Below are 22,069 nucleotides of genomic sequence, written 5' to 3'. Positions count from 1 at the left end.
TCGTCAGAGCATTCACCATTAAAGTATTTGTAGAACAGGCAGAGGGATGCAACATCTCGTCGATGGGACAGAGGCTGAAGCCTAGATGACAGTTCAGGACCTATCAGGTTGGCGACTCTCTATTGAACCCTGTCCAGGAGCGAGAGACAAGCAGCAGATGCACCAGCCCAGATGTGACAACAGTACTCCATACATGGGCGAATGGTGGCCTTATAGAGGTATAGGATACTGTCAGGCGTAAGTAGTTTTCTAGCACGGTAGAGGGAGCCAACCTTCCTTGCAGCAGCCTTGGCAATGCTCTCAATGTATCTATTCCAGTTCATATTCCCTGTAAACGTTAGGCCGAGGAGTTTAAAAGGAGTACTTTTAGGCAATGTATTCTTGGCCATTGCTATTGGTGGTAGAGAAGGTTTCTTGTAGTTATTGAAGGAAACAAGCTTAGTCTTAGCAGCATTGAATGTGACCAACCATTTTTGTCCCCATTCCACTACAGATTGGAGGTCATCCTCTAGTGTTTCTGCCATTTTCTTGGATATGTGTTCATTTGTTTTCCCCTCATATCTGTTATAGAGAGTGGTGTCATCGGCAAATATCCGAAACAATTTTATCAGGGAGGTCATTTATGAATATCAGGAATAATAGAGGTCCAAGGATAGACCCCTGAGGTACTCCCGCATTTATGTCATATTGTTTAGATGTACGACCGTCAAGGACAACTTTGATTTTTCTATTACTTAAGAAGGATTTAATTACATTATGAATTCTTCCAGTGATTCCATATGATCTAATTTTCCTTAGAAGACCATCGTGCCATACTCTGTCAAAAGCCTTAGATATATCAAGGGCCACCGCTCTACCCTCCCCTGTTTTGTCCAATGAACGGTATATACGTTCAGAAACTACAGTTAAGATATCTGCTGTTGAACGGGCTTGCCTGAATCCATATTGTTTGTCAGTCAGGAGTTTAGCAGCTGTTAGGTGCTGGACTAGGGCTTGATTAACTAAGGACTCAAATATTTTTGCGAAAAGCGGGAGGAGGCTAATGGGGCGATAATTTAGTGGGTCAGTTCTTTCACCAAAATTCTTGAAGACTGGTACCACAGAGGCGGTTTTCCAGCAGTCGGGAAAGCAAAATTCGTTAAGGCATTTATTGTAAAGTTTGGAGAGAACTGGAGCAACCTCGGCAGAGCATTATTTTAATAGCACAGCCGGGATGAGATCTGGTCCACATGCTTTTGAGGTGTCTAGGTTTTTTATAATAGCATGTACCTGAGAAGGGGTGATTTTCAAATCGTCTAGTGTGGTGTCTGTTCGCAGAGGAAAATCACGGAGTGAGTGGTGTACCGAGTTCAGTGTGGAGTTTGAGGCAAACTGACTGGCAAGCAGATTAGCCTTGTCAGTTGCCGTGCAAGCAACCACATGATTGTTTGATAGTGGGGAAATAGTTGATTGTCCATTATTTACTATGCTGTTGTAGATTTTCCAAAAATCCCGGGTTCCTAATTTCTGTGCTTCGCTGTGTTTTCTGGTGATTTCAGAGTAATCTGTCTTAGCTGTCTCTATCACTCTCTTACAATTATTTCTAGCTTCTATAAACTTCTGTTTATATGAGCTGGACTTATGTCGGTTGAATCTGCGGAACGCATGCTGCCTTTGACAAATGGCAGATGCACAAGCAGAAGTAAACCATTGGGGAGAGTGGGGCTTGCTATAGAATTTCCGTGCGGGGAAAATGTACAGTTTTGTGCTGTTTTGAACCATTCAGTGGTCTCGTTTGCACACTGTTCCGCTGGAAGAGTAAAGATATTTTGCCATGGGGCATCTCTGATGAGCTCCCTGATGGCTTCCCAATCAGCCTTTTTGTAATACCTCGTTGTTTTGAGTAGTAGAAAAAACAAACCCAAATTTGGATATTCGGTTTAATGATGTAGAAGCTGACACAAAATCATCATTTGAGAAAATGTAATTAAAAATCAGCACTCAAATTCATTACAATTCAATATTTTGTTGAAGAATTTTTATTAATAAATACTAGTGAGGAGTACCCGGCGTTGCCCAGGTGGAGAATATTGGCATAAGGATGAAGCGATGTTAAGAATGGCTTCCACGTGGTTAAAATAAAAAAAAATGATAGAGAGAGGAGTAAGTAATTACTTTTTCACGCTAGCCATTAGGCCAAAGAGGATAGAGAATTCAATGAGTTGATAATTAAGTTAAGAATCAAAAGAGTCACCACGCATGCATAGAGAATGCTTTGCCGCTTTTTTGAACAGTTTCACTTTATAGAGAAAGTGAAAGAAGACCTGACGTCTTACCCCTACTCCCTGACACGAGCGGAAGTGTAAAGCATTCAAATTTAACGTAGTCAATCAAAAAGATGACTTGCAGAAATGGCATTACTTTTAAACCTCCCACGAAGGTTGTGGGGGAAAAACAGGGGACACTCTGGCAGTATCTAAATAAATAGTAATTGTCTCAGTATGAAGAGTTTTCCCTACATTGACCAAGGACCAATTGCAGAACAAATACTATCTGGCCAGAAGGCCGGGAGTTGGTTTGCGTTCGATTAGTTTCACTTTATTTATATGAAAAAGATAAACAAATACTCAAAATGAGGGAATTTTTTAAAACTCAATCAAAAATGATAGAGACGATGTCCATTTGCGAATCTGAGATATTACGATCTAGGAAGGATGAGAAAACTTCTCCCGGAATCTAACCAACACAAGAACCCGACACAAAAAGCCTTTCATGGACATACACAAATGCGTGCACCCATATATTAGACTAGTGGGGCTGCCCGGCATTGCCCGGGTGTTTGTAGGTGTAAAAAAAAAAAAAAAGTGGTAGTAGGTAGGCAGGCACGTACCCGTGATGCGAAGGCGGAAAAGAAAGTGAAAGAAAACCTAAGAATTTACTGCTGCACCATGACGCAAGCGGAAGTGTAAAACGTTCAAATTTAGCGATGTCAATCAAAAAGTTGATTTGATTAGGGAATGAGTTTACGCAGGTGGAGAAATGAACTTCTGGCTTTCTGCCGTTTTATTTATTTGTTTCCCCACGATGTTGGGGAAAACCAGCCCCCCCCCCCAAGAAGGGGGAACTCTGGTAGTGTTTAAATGAAATCCAATTGTCTGATATGAAGGGTTTCCCCTACGTTAATCAAAGCTAATTGCCTTTCTGGATGTCCCGGCCGGGAAGGCCAGGAGAATGCCTTCACTTCAATAAATTTTGCTTTTATATGAAAAAGACAAACAAACACTGGAAAGGACGAGACGGAATTTTTTAAAAGTCACTCAAAATAAAGATAGAGATGACATCTGTTTGTAAATCGAAGATATTATCATCTAGGAAGTATCAGGAAACTTCTCCAAAATAGTAATCTTGTCGAGAACCCCCGCGAAAAAAGACTTTCTTGGACATACAAAAATGCTCAAGGCAATTTTGCTTTTTATATATATAGACTTGCAGAGGTGCCGGCATTGCTGGGTGTTTGTAGGTGTGTGTTGAGAAAAAAAAAGTTTTAGTAGGCAGGTAGGCTCGAAACCGAAACCTTGATATGAACGTGGAAAAGAAAGTGTGAGAAAACCTGACATCTTATCGCTTGGCCAGGACTGGACAGGAAGTGAAAAGCATTTTAATTTAATGATTAAAAAGTTAAGTGACAGGTGTGTAAATTTAATGAGGTCAAACATCACACAATAGAGGAATGAAATCCCGTACTTAACTTTGGCTGGCAGCCAGTTTTCCCAAGATGTTGGGGAAAACCAGTTCCCCATAAAAAGGGGAGTGTCCAAATGAATAGCAATTTTCTGATATAAGGGGGTTCTCCCGCATTGATCAAAGCTCATTGTTTTTCTGGACGTCCCTGCCACGAGTGCTAGGGAGAAGTGTTTGCTACGTATTCAGTTTCGCTTTTATACTGAAAAGGTAAAAAATATTGCAAAAATAGCGTGTAAAAGTTGCTCAGATAAACGATACACATGACTTTGTTTTGTGAATCATAAATATTATAATTTAGGTAGTATATAAAAAGTTCTAAGAAACAGTGAAACCCCCCCCCTGGACATACACAAAATGTGCACACACTAACACACATTTTACCTTTTATATATATATAGATGACTACCATATCAAAAGCCTTTGATAAGGTATGGCATAAGGGCCTACTTCACAAGATTTCCAGCTATGGTATAACTGGAAATGTTTTCTCAATCATTAAATCATTTCTCTCTGATAGGCTCATAAGAGTAGTGGTTGATGGGCAGAAATCAGAGGCTCAGTATTAATGCTGGAGTCCCTGAGGGGTCTATCCTGGGCCCAGCTCTCTTCCTGATCTACATCAATTATCTCCCAAAACACATACTTAAATCATTCGTAGACATCTATGCTGATGACACAACCATCTATGGCAACACATCAAAGGCTGTAAATGACAAAGTTCTCTCTGATTCTCTCTCCTCTGATCTCGAACACATGGTACAGTGGGGGAAGATGTGGCTGGTTACTTTTAATGCATCTAAAACCAAGCTCCTATCTTTACATCATCAACGCTCTGATCCCCATCTGGCATCAATTGAAATGGATGGTTCTCGTCTAGGGGAAGCTCCATGTTTTGATAAGCTTCTGGGCTTGACCTGAAATGGAACATATACATCAAGTCAGTTGCCAAAGTCACTGGAAAAATGGTAGGATCCTTCTACCACTCCAGAAGATATCTCACTACTGATGCAATTCTCTATCTATATAAAAGCCAAGTACGTCTAAGGATTGAGTACTGCTGCCACATCTGGGCAGGAGCTGCTAAAAACAGCCTATCCTGCCTTGACAGAGTACAAAATAGGCTTTGTGGATTAGTGGAGGATGCCCTTTTCTCTTCCCTGCAAACTCTCTCCCACAGGAGAAACGTTGCAAGCCTGTCTTTGTTTTATCGTTATTTCCATGGCAAGTGCTCGTCTGAGCTTCAATCTCTGGTTACCCCTCGCCAATCTTTCACGAAAAACACTCGTCTAGCTGAAACTACTGTCAAAAATTTTCCCCACTCTTTATCTGTGCCAAAACCAAAACGCAGATTACATGAACAAAGCTTCTTTCTTAGAAGTGCATGCCTGTGGAACTCTGTTCAGTTTGCCTGTTTCCTACCTGACTACAACCTGGATGTCTTCAAGTTCAACATAAATAAATTCTTGATGAACTGCCCCCTTAAGCAAGACACTTTATCAAATCTCCAATACTAACGTACTGTACATGCAATAACTCTTATCCCTGAGTGGCTTCCGGGCCTGGATAAGTGGTGACTACCTTGTCAAAAATAAAAAAAAATTTCATTAAATAATTAGTTGAAGAACTGGGTTTTAGTAAAGTTAAGAACATTTATTAAATATTTGGTAAATTTGTAGATTAAGATTCTTCACTGAATCTCTTCCAAGCCCGAGTGCCAAGTTCTCCCCAAATATAAATCCTTGTAAAATCACGTCTTTACTAAAAATGCAAAAAAAACAAAAAAAACAAAAACAAATCACACTAAAAAATGGTTAACTGTTCTAAAATGCTAGAATAGTCTGGAAACTGAATCCATGCACAAAACTGAATCCTTACTCTAAGTCTAAAATATATATTTTTTCTTTCTTTCCATCCAGTTCTTTGGAATGTTTACAAAAACTGTTAAAAAAAGTAAAATTTTGTGTGTAGGCAGTGTTAATATCCAATAATACTAAATCTTTTTCAGTCCTTTTTTGTATTGAAAAAAAAATTATTCAGATTTGATTGATATATGTTAGGAAATAACTGGAATGCTACAGAAAAAAAAAAATTTTCTAGTGTGGGATTCAAACTGATGGTGACAAAATATTGGATTGAAGGCAAACATTTTATGAACAAGGCCATTTTCTTTTTATAACTTAAATGAGTTTGGTTTAAGGATGTTTTTTTTTTACCTTTCTGCATAAAGTTTGATTGTTTAAATAAACATCAAGAAATATAAAATAAAAACTTTCTATTAAAGTAAAAATATATTAATCAACTTTATCAAATATTTTTTTATCAATTTTTAATAAAAATAAGTTCTTTTTGTTGAGGTCAGAAACAATATCAGAAATTTGTTTCCAATGTAATTTTTATATTTAATTTTGAATAATGAGTTCTAAAAAGGTTCACAAACTTCTGATTTTGTTAAGGAAATCTGACAGCAGTAAGTGCTAATTCCAAATCTGCAATTAGTTTGTCTCTTAGATCAACCATTTACCATGTGTGCTGTGACATGCATATAATTTTGCGTATATATATATATATATATATATATATATATATAGTGATGGGATGATTCGAAAATTTTTCCCAATTCCAATACAATTACTGATTCCATTCTAAATTTCCGATTCTGATAGGATTCCTGATTCCGATTCAAATAATAAAAGCGCCCGAAAAACACAACTATCGAATGAGTTCATTAAATGGCATCGATTTAAGTTTGTTTAAGACATGTTCCGATATTTGGAGCTTTACTTATCGCAGAAAACAATGAGTTTAAGATATAAATATACCAAATTTATTATTTAAAAATCGACTAATAATTTGTTTACATCAGTTTTTTTTTCTCTCTCTAATAATTTTGTGAAACAAAATCTATAAATAACAGACATTTTTATTTTTTTATTTGTATCTCACCACATAAATTGTTTTCATGTGATAGAAACTTATGCATTTATAGCAATGTTATTAGAGATAACAGAAAATTTGACCTAAAATCGTTAACCTCTATAGATTTTTGGTGGAACATTTTAATATTTCTGTCCTCGGTCAGTGAAAAAGAAATCTTTCTAGATTGATGCAATTTTTATTTTTATCCCAATTTAGAATGACTCTTCTGTACATTATGAAATAACCTTGTGTCTAAATCAGTCTCACTGAGAAGATAACTAAAATGAATGACACATAAGTAATAACAAATTTAGGAAAACTCATCCATTTTTGCTAGGTAGGAAAACTGGTTCATTCTTTAATAAATATCGATTGAAAACACATTTTATGACCATTCTTTAAAGGGATGTTGTTTTTAGGAGAGACTACACCCATATAATATGAAAAAAAAAATTTTTACTAGCTTACTTTTGTTTTATAAAAGATAAAATCGGCTTTTCGAAGTGTTCATTTTTACCTAGTTGGATATGTTTTTAGTGGTTTAACTTATTTTAAAGTGTTTATTCAGTTCAAAAAAGAAACTATACCCTCTATAATATTTTTGGTTCTCCTGATTTCTACTTTGATTTTTCTCGCTCACATGCCCCTATTCTGAATTTGTAACAGTCGGCTGACATTAATGGACTGTTTTTTTTTTATTGGGTTTGTATGCGTTTGTTTTATTATTGGGTTTGTATGCGTTTGTTTTATTATTGGGTTTGTATGCGTTTGTTTTATTATTGGGTTTGTATGCGTTTGTTTTATTATGATTCAAAAAAGTTGTCAACATTGTGGTAGAAACCCACCCAATAAATGTCACGGTTACATTTATTGGGTGAGTTTCTACTACTATTTTGCTTTATTTTTTATTTTTAAGTGATTATTGAGTCTTCAAAGCATCGCGCCCATCTTTTGTTCTCCGGCAGCATTCAACATTACTCGTTTTCGAACCGAATAAAAATTTTACATTAAATAAAAACACTAAAAACTTATCCAGTTAGGTAGAAAAGTAACTCATCTTACTTTTGATGACATTTATTTGTCATTTATTTGTTTTTGACTTTTTTGTACCTCTGTATATAGTAATACAAACTCTTCGAATCTCTCAAGATGCGATCCCCTCATGTCAGACATTTTTTCTTGTTCTCACATAACACTCGACAATACTTGTTTTTTTTAACTGAATGAATGCTTTAAAATAAGTTAAACCACTGAAAACTTAGCATGCTAGGTAGAAAATGAACACGTAGAAAAATCGATTTTATCTTTTTTAAAACAACAGTAAACAAGTAAAAATATTTAAAGAAAAAAAAAAAAAAAGAGGTGTGTACTCCCTCCTGTAAAAACGATCATAAAATGTGTTTTCAATCGATATTTATTCAATAATGGGCCAGTTTTCCTACCTAGCAAAAATGGATGAGTTTTCCGGGGACGAATTTTCTGGACACCATAATAACTCCCAAAACTAAATAATTGCCTTCCAAAATGAGTTTCTACTTTTGAGGTGATTATGTATGACTGAACATTCTAAAAAAAAAACTTGACAGAAAAAAACGGAAAAAATAATTTGAGGGGTTCAGTTTTTTCTATAAATTTAATTTTTTACCACTAACCCCAAGTCTGACTGGAATGATAGTAAAATCACACTCAATCATTTTAAAAAGTTAACATTAATCCCTCCCTTCAAAATACCCAGATAACTGCCCTAAAACACTAGAATAGCTCAGAAATTACGTTAAATTTATGTGAAACTCTTAAATTCTAAAAGAATTAATGTTTTTCTTAGGGTGTTCATACATAATCTCACTCTTGCTTTTGTTGAAGACTTTCATATATATATATATATATATATATATATATATATATTACTACAACAATAATAACTTTTTGTATAGTAAAATAATCCACTTTACTAAAATGTTGTTCTTATATTTTGTCTTATATTTTCATGTAAATATAAAAGTTAAGTATATTTCGATTATTTTAAAAATGCACTTATATTTTTGTTGACAGAAACACTTTCAATCTCCATTTGTGTATCAGTGGAAACAATATAAACTGAACTGATAACCATGAAATGTTTATTACTGGATTTCATTTTATGGCCTATATCAGCGTATTGAAAACGGTGCCAACCAAAATTTGTCTTTTTTTCTTTTTTGGCACAATTAAAATAAATTTACATCGTTTTTTTATGTTATTATTATGAATATAGATTTTAATATCACTAGGTACTTAAAAATAATAAATGTTCATCATTTTATCTGAAATGCCAACAATGTAAAATTAAGTTTAACATGTTTTTTTAAGGGATCTGTTTTGGAATCGGAAATTAGACTATTTTTTTTTTCTGATACCGATTCCAATACCCTGAAAAGTTTTGATTTTTCCGATTTCCGATTCCGATTAATCGTCTCAACACTAATATAAGATATATATAGATACTAGCTGTACCTGGCCACGCGTTGCTGTGGCTCAGTTTGTTAAAATGGAACACATGTGAAAGTAGAGAAAAGTTTGAATCTTTTTTTCAAGAGAATGTACAAATTATTATTTTTTTTTTAAAAGATGTTAAGAAAATAAACAGAAAAATACTTCCATCATTAATTATGCAAATAAAATAAATAAAATGTTGATTTAGTGTTTCAATATTATGCTTATAAATTACGATAAAACTTGCTGAGTATGCGCTGTTTTACGGTTGTTGCAAAAATGGAACGGAAACTTACATTTCGCTTCATTTTAATCTTTCTTAATTTTTTAATTGATCCCCCCCCAAACGAATAACAGTAACATTCAACCATTGTACTTTATGTATATAAAACACAAAATATTTATTAAAAAAAAAAAATTAAAAAAAAAAAGTTAATAACGAAAGGGAAATAATTCCATTTATAAACGAAAAGGTCAGTTTGGTATATCTTTTTGTTATTTTTTACATAAGTCCAGCTTACCATTCACATTGGAAATGTCGACATTTATAGGTTGTCGGGTACGTTTACAACGAATAAATACTCCAATCTAGTAGATGTATCAGAATTTTTGTAGGAATTTTTTACACCCCTATCATGAAACTGCGAATAAAATATAAAAAACTTGTAATTTCTCTTTTAAAAGTGGGTTGTTTATTTTCTTTATGGATTATACTTCCAAAATAAACTATTAAAGTTGTATAAAAAGTATTAGAAATATTATTTTTTTATTAAAAAAAAAAAAAACAGTAATGACCTTAATTGAATTTTACGAGTTCAGTATTTTTCAATTTTTAAACTTTAAAAATCTATCAAAATTTTTCTATTGATTCTATTTTTACGATATTTTCCAATAAACGGAATATAATATTTTAGACAAACGTTTTTTTTTAATTCACGCCCCCCCATTTTCAAGTGTCTAGTAAAAAGTAAATAATTAATTTACTCACCAAAGTTTTATATATCACAAATTAAAGAGAAAAGGTCAATAAGTAATATATTCAAATTTAAAACAAAAAAGTAGTGTTTTTTAGAAATTTACCTGTAAAGTTTGAAGTTTAAAACCTTTTTTTTTTAAACCACGTTGTTTGTTTTTTCTTTTTTTTTTATGAAACCTTGGTACTTGCTCCTTTAATTGAAAACAAAATTAGGGCTTGAATTACATTTTTCGAGTAGTTATAAGCTTGGAAAGACAGGGGGTAGAATAATTCACGCCTCCCATTTTGAAATGTCTATTAAGAAGTAAATAATTTATTCATCAAAGTGTTATATATCACAAATTGAAGAGAAAAGGTCAATAAATAATATATTCAAATTTAAAACAAAAAAAAGTAGTGTTTTAGAAATTTACCTGTAAAGTCCGAAGTTAAAACCTTTTTTTTAAAAAAAACATGTCGTTTGTTTTTTTTTTTGTTTTTTGTTTTAATGAAACCTTGGTCCTTGCTCCTTTAATTGGAAAAAAAATTAGGGCTTGAATTAGATTTTTCGAGGAGTTATGAGCTTGAAAAGATGGGGTGGAATTATTCACTATTTTTCACAAAATTTCTGACAAACCTACCAATCTACCCATGTTAAGAACGGCTTTCGGAATAGACACCCCTAACCTTGCCAGAATACCCGAAAAGCTATAAAAGTTGACGTGTCGAATGTGAACGATGAGTTGGATGTAATGTAATAATGTACCGAATTTAAAAGGGAACAAAATTCAAATTTCCATTCCATTTTTACAACAACCGTAAAGCAGAGAATTCTATGCAAATTTTACCTAACTTACTGTATTAATGCTATTCTTTTTAAGCAAAAAAAAAAAAAAAAAATTTAGGTTTGGCTATAAATTCCTAAACTCATTTCACCCTAAATAATTTAGGTGACTGAAATAGGAATCTAATTGAATCTTTAATTTCCTGAATAGTATGCGAGAATTCATTTTTCTTCGAGTTATATTGAATTCATTAATACGGACTTTAGGGGCTTTTTTTCGTAATGTTACTGTAAAAATTATTTTTTATTGTTACAAATTACGATGCTTTATTTATATAAAAAAAGCAAAAATAAATTCTTGCGTTTTTTATTTACTACTGAAATCCATAACTTTAGTAAAGGTATTTTTTGTTTAAACAAAATAAAACATTTTCACTAAGAGTTAAGTAAAAATAATTAGTTCATTATATTCTGCGATCATTATTTGAAAAATACTGAAATTTTCATTAGAATTCGTTAATTTCCTGATTTTTGGCGAATTTTTAAGTAAAGGGAGGAGTCAAAATGTGTAGTGTATACACTTTGAGCGTCAGCATTCATTTTGTGTGTACCTACCATTTTTTGATGAATATTTGATAGCAAAGCGATCACGTGTGGTTAATTTAAATTAAATTTCAATCACATGGTTACATTATCAATAATCATGTGATTAAACTCATTGAAAATTTACCGATATTGTAAACACATTCTGTTTACATTAAGCCTGTAGTGTTTTTTTAGTGATGCAATGTTGGCAACTGAGATTTAAAAAAACCCGCGAGATCAGGAGAAAGAAATCTCCAGAAAATCACTAGATTTTTAACTTTTATCATCTGAAATTTTCAAAAATCGCTAATTCCTAACTCCATGTTTTAACTTCCTACCATAAAAAAATTATAAATATAGTATATTCAATATATAAAATGTTCCGTGTTTTCTCACTATATGTTTCTGGAATTATATTGAAACGGTTAGCTCCCCAGAAGGCTTACATATTTTATCAGCTAGTTTTGCCTGTTTTTTTCAGAGAGGGTATTTTTTTTTTTGTAGGAAACAAATCATAAACTCAAACTTTTTATAATGAAAGTTAAATTGAAATATACTGCAAATTAAACATCACAATATTGGTGCAACATTGAAATTAGAAAAATAAAAAACAAAAAAACTTTGTTTTAGCATATTAAAAGTATTTAGGTTGGTAGATAATTAAATTCTACTGTATTGGTATAAGTTTTTTTTTTTTTTTTTTTTGCTGTTGTTTCTTGCTTTTTACAATTTTCGACTAAATACTTCTAAATAAAGCAGGGTTGCTTAAATCGTATTTTAAACTAAACTTCGGAGGTTGGAATGCTCCCCCCCCCACCTAAAATGTACTTGGAAAAATCGATTTTATAGCGAGATTTAAGAATGGTTAGCCGAAAAAAGGTGAAAAACAAAACAAATAATCAATAAATAATTGTTACCAAAGGCAATAAATGCTACTTTTTTTACTTACTTGAATGAGTTTATTTTATGTTTTAAAGTATTTTCAAGCGCTTTTCTTTATTTTTTAATCTAAAATTGAGGATGTGTGGGTGCCAAATATCTCCAGATTTTCTAGAATTCCCCGCTAGATTGCAAACGAAATCTCCAGAGTTAGCAGGAAAACCGCTAAATTGTAACACTGGTCACGTGACAGGAAGCGGTAATAAATAATTGTCCCTAAATAAAAAAAAAATGGCGTATCGGTACAAAGAAAAACGCCTATTTATCATAGAAAAATTAAGTATAATGTTATAATTAAAAAGAAATATATAAAAACACACATGGATATAGTAAACATATTATACCAAAACGTGGAAGCCATCCGTCCAGTGGTTTTTTAGACTATTAATTGCGAATGAACCAAGAGTTACATTTTTATATATAAGTATTAAATTTCATAAATGTTTCCTTTTGTTTCTTAGAAACTTTGATGATAATTTATTTAAAAAAGAATTATTTATAATTGTACTTTGGTAAAATATTTTGTGTGTACCTTCATCAGCTACTTGTCAAAGTGCACAAATTCAAAATCGACTGACCCTATTTTTCAGGACAAGTTGTGATAGTGTCATATTTTGTCCATTAAAAAGGGATTCTTCTCAGTTTAGCAGGGAGCAAATTACATGAAATTAAAGAAATGTGTAAATCTTAGGTTGTGAGTGAAGATTTGAACACTGACTCATTGATGCTGAATTCTGATGATGTTTTTAACATCCACAACAACAAATATGTACTTAACAATCAAGTTGGATTTCATATATCGCATTTAAGTCAATAGAAGTAAAGAATATGATTCTCATTTTGTGTCAGGAATTCATTTTCTGAGCTTTGTGAAGAGCAGCATGTAGAGGAGGAAAAGAGAAAAAAAAAATATCCAGTAAGCCATGAGCTGCAATATTTTTTGACTGAAATCAATGAAGTCAATTATTTTCATTTAATTCAGTAAAATCTATCTTTAACGGTTCCATTGAAGTCAGTGAAAATATTTTCTTTATAGACTGTCAAATCAACCCATTTTTCACAGATCTATTATGTTCATACACTAATACTGTTTGGGAAGGTATGAAGCCATAATTTCCCTCTCTTAATTATGAGTAAAAAAATATACCATGAATCATTTAATAGACATTGGTTTTAGCATAAAATAATTCAAAAGCCATAAAAAATAGACAATTATGATAAAATTTATTATATTGAAAGTTGTTGAACTATTTTTCTTTTATAAAAGAATATTTCTTTTCCATGTACATTTAAAAATTTTAAAAAAAAACTCTGTATTCTCTTTGTTATATTTTTGGTTTGAAGTTGTAATAAACATTTTGCTGACTGTGGCCACTTAAGTTTGTTTGAGAAACGATGGCACTTAAATTTCAAGTTGCTCTCTTTTTTTGAATGTTGTAGATATGCTGTAATTACTTATATATTTAACAAAGTAGCAGGTCACAAACATAAACGAGGCCAGTGGTGCCTTGTATGTATAAAAAAGGTAGCACTAATGAATGACAAGTAACTGACTAGTGGTCAACTTCTTTTCTTAGATGTTTCTTTCAGAACAGTAGCTTCATAGTTGAAACAGTTACAGTTATATTTTATCTTTTCTATAAATATTGAATATCAAAATGGTTTCCACTGGTTTTGTTGTTCAAGAAGTAGTTTGCAGAACATGTAAAATAACTCTGGTTGATTCTCTATTGCAAGTTAATGTAAGTAAACATATCTCTTTCTATCAATTAGAATGTGATTTTGATTGTTTCTAAAACTCCTATTGTATCAAAAAGTATTTTTATGATCTGCAATTTTCAAATGAAGGCAAATTTCAAAACTTTTTATTTAATTTTATATAAATTGATTTTACAGAATTACTATTTACTAATTTAATGCCCCTTTTGAAATCTGTTATCATTTTTGGCATGAATTAAACTGTCTCTTATAGTTTTCTGTTTCTTTTCATTAAATGTAATTTAGCCTTTTTTCTGGTTGACTGTTTAGAAATAAATTGTCTTTTTATTTTTTAAATAAGAGATTTAACCTAAATTCTGCACATCATTCATGTATCAGCATCTTAAGTCACAATGAGTCACAATTCCTTACTCTCTGTGAGTAATCTTACATTGTTGTTAAGAATCTCTCCCTTTTTTTTTTCCAGATTTTGTAAAATCTCATTTCATGAAAGAAACAAAATTAGTTGAAAGCTAAGATTATTTTGCATAAGTAAAATCAGCAAGAAATATGAGATTCCTAACAATTTTGTGCTCCATTTAAACTGCTTTTTTTTTTTGCCTGTTATCTTTCATTAATCACCAATTTATGATTTTTTTACTAGCATTTTCGTTTATAAATTGCTGATAAATGATTTCCGTGAATAGAAAAAAAAAATAAAACAATATTTTAAAATATTTCTAGAAATCGTGAATAAATTTTAGTTGCTAAATTAGAATCATTTTAAATTTATTACGAAAAATAATGATTTATCTACCTATTAAGCATATATTATTAAACTAATTTATATAACAATATCTGTGTAACATTAACTTGTTTCTCTTTCTCATATATATTGTTTTTTTGCTGTACATAAATTTATGGTATTTTGATGTTTTCATGCATATTCTTGAACCTTTAATTTTTTTACTTACATTTGGATATTATCGCATGTACACTTTGCACAGATACATACTCAAATCATCTGCCATATAACTGTTGACTTGTGGATACCTAGACAAAAAGAGTATTTTTAAACTTTGTACTTATGACGTGTAGATATAATAGTTAGATTTTCCTTTTAAAAGGATCCTATCTTTCTCAAAATATGCTCCAATCATTTCTATAATTTTAAATAATTAAAGCTAATTTTTATCATTTTGCTTCTTTATAAAATTATTTTTCTTTGAAAAATCTGGATTTAAAGAACATGTGTTAGTGTACATTAAGAAAATACAAGAATGTTACGTATCTAACAATTTATTTTTACTTTCATTTCACCATCTATATGTATAAAAGCGAAAATGTGTGTATGTATGTCCGCTAGTTTATGATATAAATCTCACCTGTCTGTTTAAATGTATGTTTTTATGCCTAAAACTTTCGACAGAGGCAATGGATTTTCACAAGATCGGTATTGTTTTGAAGCTCGACTCTTCGGACGACAAATATAAAAAAATTGGCTAAAAATATTAATTCCTTCACCCTCAATTGGGCACTTTTCTACAGGGAGGGATTGCTTTTTTTGCCAATATTTTCAAAAGTCACCCCTCTTTTCAATAGACTAGTCTTAATTTAAACCTTCGCCACTTCCGGTTTGGTGCAACAGCAAAGCCGTCACATTTTTTTTTTTTTCGTTTTCTTTTCCTCTTTCGTGGTACGGGTTCTAGCCTGCCTGCCTACTGCCACTTTTTTTTTTTTTTTTAGCTTAACACACACCTCCAAACACCCAGGCTAGTAACTATATAAATGTGAACATTTTTTTTTTTCATTAATCACTTTATTACTTTATTACAAAAACTGATTACTCTTATTTAACCAAATAATATAACGCAATAAATTGAAATGTGGTACATGTAATATTGACGGTACACCCATATATTCGTCTAATCTGCTTAACAATTTTTAAAATGGTCTATAATAAATTATATCTCGTGTTATTCATTCTAATTTTATTGTTTTATTTCTATGCAATAGTTTTGTCGATATTAACAATAATTGATTAGTTATTTAATTAAAAAAAGATAAATTACAGAAGCCTTTCTTAAACAATGTTCATTATTTTTAAAGAGAAGTTGTTTAAAGTGATTTAAATGAAACATATATTCAAATAGAAAGAAATACTGACACATAATTCATAGAGTATTTGACTGCTCCCCCCATCCTGACTATTTCCTTCCTCTCACTCTTTCTTCCTCAACTCCAAATTTAGTTGTTTTTAGATTTCCCTCCTCGCATCATTGTTTAGTCAAATTATTTTTATTCTTATTTAAAAGATAAATGAATTTGTATTAAAATTTTCAGAATGTTAATATTTATCTATTTGTATGACTAGATATTAATGTTTACCTATTTATATAAATAAATTCAAAAGTTTTTATGTTTGCAAGAATTTATAATCTATGCAATCTATAAATCTATGCTACCAAGGCCGTCACCCCCCCCTCGTATTTCCTCCTGTATCAGAAAACACGCTATGCGACAAACAAATATCTGTGCGTGATGTTGCCAAGCTAATCAAAAACCTTGATTCCAGTAAAGCAACTAGCCCTGACGGCATTCCAATTATAGTGATGAAAAGGCTTCAATCAGAACTTGCATCCTTACAAACCTGTTTAAGCATAGTCTTTAGAAGATTTGCTTCCCAACACCCTGGAAAACCTCATCAGTACGCTCTGTATTTAAGAATTCTGGTGATCGCTCATCTTCCTCTCGCCAATAAGTCTCCTATGCGTCATGAGTAAGTTGCTGGAATCTGTTAAATAGAGAAGTAATCAACCACCTCAACAAAAATAACCTCCTCCGTGAGATGCAATATGGTTTCCATTCTGCGAGATCTACAGCAAATGTATTAACGGTTATATCTCATAGTATTAGCGAATCTCTCAATGGAGACTTCCTTTCTAGGGCAATTGCTCTTGATATATCAAAAACCTTTGATAGGGTATGGCATAAAGGCCCACTTCACAAGATCTACAGCTACGATATAGCTAGAAATGTTTTCTCAATTATTAAATCATTTCTATCTGATAAGTTCATAGATTAATGCTGGAGTCTCTCAGAAAATAAAAGCAAAACCACACAAAAACTGCTACTGATAAAACCAAACAGGAAAACCATGTAAAAAAAAAAAAAAATAAATAATTGTGGATAAGAAGTTGGAGTCGGATAAAAAAATTCTGACTCAGACTCCTAGTACTCTTAGAAATACGAGTCAGACTCCATCTAAAACCTGTGACTCCAACTCTGCATATGTGTGCACCCTCATTACCCACTGGGAAATTCACCGAAACCTTGTTTTATGTTCGCATGTACATGTGAACTGGGAACATTTATGCATGTTATTTTAGAGCAGTAGCAAAGAAAATGTATTTCCTATGTTAGTTTCATAAATTAGTGAGATTGTAATTTTTTGTTTCATAAAGCATTAGAAAATTTAGAATGTTATTTCAGAGCTTTGGGAAAATTGTCATTTCTGTTTTGATCTCGTATTACTTTTCCTCCGAGATGATTATAACTGGAACTGTCAAACCCTAAGTTTTCCATTAAAAGAGCAGTAAGCGCCCCCCCCCTAGTTTCCAAAAAAGAAAACTTAAGACTTATAAATAGTATTCTAAAATGCAAAAACTATTCGATTTTCGTTGTCTCTAATCTTTCATTGACAATTCCTTCGAGACTGAGTTAGTGATAAATATGTCTGAAATGTGTTTTAAAATGCTGAAAGTATTTGTTTTTTATCTCTAATAATAATAATTGTAGATTAACACTCTCAGCTAAATCCCCATTCAAAAATCAAATGTTAATTCTATAGATTTAAAAAAAAAAAGAAGCAATCATTTTAGAGTGGGAGCTTAGTTTAGAATGTAAATTTAACGTAAAATATTTATCATTTCTGGGCCATTCTAATTCTTTATGGATGTTAACTAAATTGTTTATCACTAATTTAAATTCGATTGACAATGTCGTAAAACCATGCGTAATCGCTTAAAAACGTAGACAATCCGCTAAATAAATGCACATAATTTAAATCCAATAGAAAACATATTTTGTTTTTAGTTAACTGACCTAACACACTGAAATGTTTCTGAAAAATATGCTTATTTTACATTAAATTTATGTGTGAAACTGATCTTGCACCTTAAATTCCTAAATAAATCGTTTTATATTCATTCTTTTTATAACATTACCTATAAACACTCATAATGAGTGTTTATAGGTAATGTTTTTATTTAATTTTTAAAACTTATATGTAAGACGGTGTTCATGTAAATACTGTATTCTCATGAAATTATCATATTTTTTCTTCCGTTTTCATTGTTCGCCAATCGCAATTATATCTTTTTGTTGCAAAATCTAAACAATCTGAAAAACAGTTTCGCGTATAAATTTAACGTCAAATGATCACCTCTTTTGAACCAGGCATTGTTTTAAGAACAGGTAACAGATTTTGTTTGTTTTTAATTTAGGTTATGCTAATTTTCCTGGTCAAACTGTAGAATGAAATATTTCATTGCCAAAAGTCATAAAAGACACAACCCCTTCCTGCTACTAACCCTGAGTCCAGGTGATGAATAGAAAAATAAAGTGATTACTTGTGGTTTTATGAGTTTGGCGATTGGGCTTTGTGTCAGTGGTAAAAAATGTAGTTAACTACTTAAAAACGATTAGAATGGCCCGGAAACGGGTGATATTTACATTAAATTAAGGAAAATTGGGCAACGGAAAAAAAGGCAACGGAAGAAAGACAACCATTTTGGCCAACTTGGAAAAGAGGGCAATTATAGAATAAATATCGATTGAAAATAAATTTTAGAACAGTTCTTGCAGGAGATATTGTTTTAAGATTAAGGCCCCCATCCCTCATTCCAATTAAAACTATATTAATATACTAATTGTTCTGTTTTCTGTTCTCAGACTTGGGAATTTTTCTGCTAAACTGGAAAATCTGCACAGAATTTTGGTCGGAGGTTTCACCAATCTAAACGTTGACAAAATCTATTCTGGTGCACCACTTTACCTATTCTCTCCTCGTTCAATGAAGGAGAAATACTTCTAGACTGAAGCAATTTTAATTTTTGTTCCAACAAGAGTGCTCCTTTTTTGGAGCTGGATATTCCCTCACATTAGAAAAAAAACGACATTGTGTCTAACTTTACCCTTTAGAAACAATAGGAACACTCAACATGATTACAGTAGTAGTAGTAGTATCTATAAATATGTGTATATATATATATATATATATATATATATATATATATATAAATATTTATTTATTTAATTGTACAGACGTTGAGAAAAACATTGGTACCATCGGTTTCCAGCCCAACATAAAGGGAACCAATTAATGGTAACACGTAAATGATGTTCGGCTCTCGTCAGCCATGTTGTTTCTGTCCGAGGAAAAAATTTCCAGGCCCGCATTTATTTTTTATATAATGATGTTCATTTTTATTTAACTATAGCTTATTCTTATCTCTATATACTTTATTTTATTCTAATATGAATTTTTTAATTTTTTTATTTACTGCATTAAGTAAATATGTACTGTTTTGTTTTTACATGGTTTCCGGTCTGCCTTTCATTAAATTTAGCTGGTGCAAGGGAGATAATTAATTTACCTTATTAATTTCCCTTCCTTCTTTTTCCTTAAGGGGAGACAATCCATGTTTCAATTGATCCAAGGGAAGTAATTAATCTATCTTATTTATTTATTTTATCCTTTTTTGTTTTAAATAGTTGAGGGTAGGTGTGCAGGCTATTAAATTGCTAAGTCTTTTATATATGTGTTTTGTTCTTTGAGGTAGTTATAATATTCTTCATTTTTATACTTAATTTTTATACTTAATATTTATACTATCAATTTCCTAAATGTCCATTACACTTTACTAATTTATGCGTTAAGTTGACTGCATCTAGAGTACTCTTGAAGAAATTCCTATTAGGTATGGGTCTTCGTTTATTGTTCGGTCCTCTCAGATTATTAGTAGTGTTTGTCTCCTATGCAAACAGGCTTTGAAGGTCTCACTGCGTACGTTCAAACAGGTCTTTTGAGGGTAATAATAGTCTTTATAATTGGAATATATATATATATATATATAAATATGTATATATATATAAATATGTATATACATATAAATATGTATATATATAAAAATATGTATATATATATATAAATATGTATATATATATATATATATATATATATATAAATATGTATATATATATATATATAAATATGTATAAATATATATATATATATATATATATATATATAAATATGTATAAATATATATATATGTATATATATATAAATATGTATATACAGTGATGATCATATTTATTGGCACGGTAAAATAAAAGTTAAATTTTGTCTAATAAATTCTAAAAAAGGGATTAAATTAAAGAAAATAACAAAGTATATTATGTATTTTTAACTGGCCTTTCTGATGCAGCAATCGGATTTTAGAAAAAATAAATAACAAAGGAACAACAAACATAATTGCAAAAAACCCTTGTTCAAAATTATTGGCACGATTTATTTAATAATCAATTGTATAGCCTTTGGCCTTGATTACCTTCCTCAGTCGCTTTTCATAGTTTACAACCAAGTTGTTGCACTCTTCAGTAGTAATTTTAGCCCACTCTTCCTGACAATAATCCTCCAATTGAATAAGATTCTTAGGCTTCCTTTGCATTACCCTCAATTTTAATGTTCTCCATAAATTTTCAATTGGATTAAGGTCTGGGCTTTGTGATGGCCACTCCAAAACATTAATATGATTGTCCTCAAGCCATTTCTTAGTCAGTTTAGCCGAATGCTTTGAGTCATTATCTTGCATGAACCACCAACGACGACCAAGTGAGAGCTCTTTAGCAGAGTCTTTCAGGTTTTCATCCAATATTTTAACATAATCTTCCTTTTTTATGCTACCTATGACCTTAACAAGTCGCCCTTGTCCAGAGGCAGCAAAGGATCCCCAAAACATCAAACTGCCTCCACCGTGCTTCACTGTGGGTATGGTGTTCTTAGGCAGGAAAGCTTCGCCAGATTTTCTGTAAATATAAGACACTTTATTATGGCCAAATAACTCTATTTTCGTTTCGTCAGTCCATAGAACACGTTTCCAGAATGCAACATCTTTATCAATATGATGTTTTGCAAAGGCTAGCCTTGCTTTCAGGTTCATAGGCTTCAATAAGGGAGTCTTTCTCGGACGACATGCTTTTAAACCAGCTCTCTTCAAAACTCTACCAACTGTATGTCGAGATACATTCACTCCAGAGGTGCTCTGTTCATCAACAATCTCCCCAACAGAGATCCTTGGGTTTTGTTTTACTTGTCGAACAATTTTCCGTTCATCTCTTGGGGAAAGAATCCTTTTTCTCCCTCTACCCTCTAAACTCATAACGTGGCTTTGCGATTTGAACTTGTTTATTATGGCTCTAACAGTGGATTTGGGAAGGTTTAGCTTCTTTGAAATCTTATCATAGCCCTCCCCATTGGTATGGCATGCTACAACAAGCTTCCTGACGTCTTCGCTGTGTTCCTTAGTTTTAACCATGGCGATTGAAAATTATAATTTAGTCACTTATAATAGTTTAAATAAATCGCTATCTAAACATTATCTGAAAAAAATTATTCACTGAATTAGCGTTAAAAAAGCATAATATGGCTATAAAAAAGTTCAGAAAGCACGTAAACCGGAAATTGATTGATATTATACTGATACTAAAAGAAAAACAAAGCCGCGCCAATAATTTTGAACAAGGGTTTTTTGCAATTATGTTTGTTGTTCCTTTGTTATTTATTTTTTCTAAAATCCGATTGCTGCATCGGAAAGGCCAGTTAAAAATACATAATATACTTTGTTATTTTCTTTAATTTAATCCCTTTTTTAGAATTTATTAGACAAAATTTAACTTTTATTTTACCGTGCCAATAAATATGATCATCACTG

At 31.6% G+C, this 22,069-nt stretch overlaps 1 protein-coding gene across 5 annotated transcripts in view; it reads left to right on the top strand.

Annotated features, from left to right (window-relative positions):
* The window catches only part of LOC145276873 (tyrosine-protein phosphatase non-receptor type 9-like), a 242,593-nt gene that overhangs the window by 91,272 nt on the left and 129,252 nt on the right, over positions 1-22,069 (top strand). The window contains exon 1 of one of the 5 annotated variants that reach the window (XM_080128280.1): positions 13,852-14,116. The exons of the other annotated variants lie outside the window; for them this stretch is intronic. Within the exon in view, the coding sequence (XP_079984406.1) occupies positions 14,033-14,116 (84 nt within the window). The 5' untranslated portion in view covers positions 13,852-14,032. Of the gene's footprint in view, positions 1-13,851; positions 14,117-22,069 lie in introns of those variants that run through there. 5 annotated transcript variants of the gene reach the window in all.

This window comes from Euprymna scolopes, chromosome 5, assembly GCF_053919585.1.
Source record: "Euprymna scolopes isolate OS-2025 chromosome 5, ASM5391958v1, whole genome shotgun sequence".
In the NCBI taxonomy this organism is placed as follows: domain Eukaryota; kingdom Metazoa; phylum Mollusca; class Cephalopoda; order Sepiida; family Sepiolidae; genus Euprymna; species Euprymna scolopes.
The sequence above is the reverse complement of the archived record's forward strand: the minus strand, read 5'-3'. Positions and strand labels throughout refer to the sequence as shown.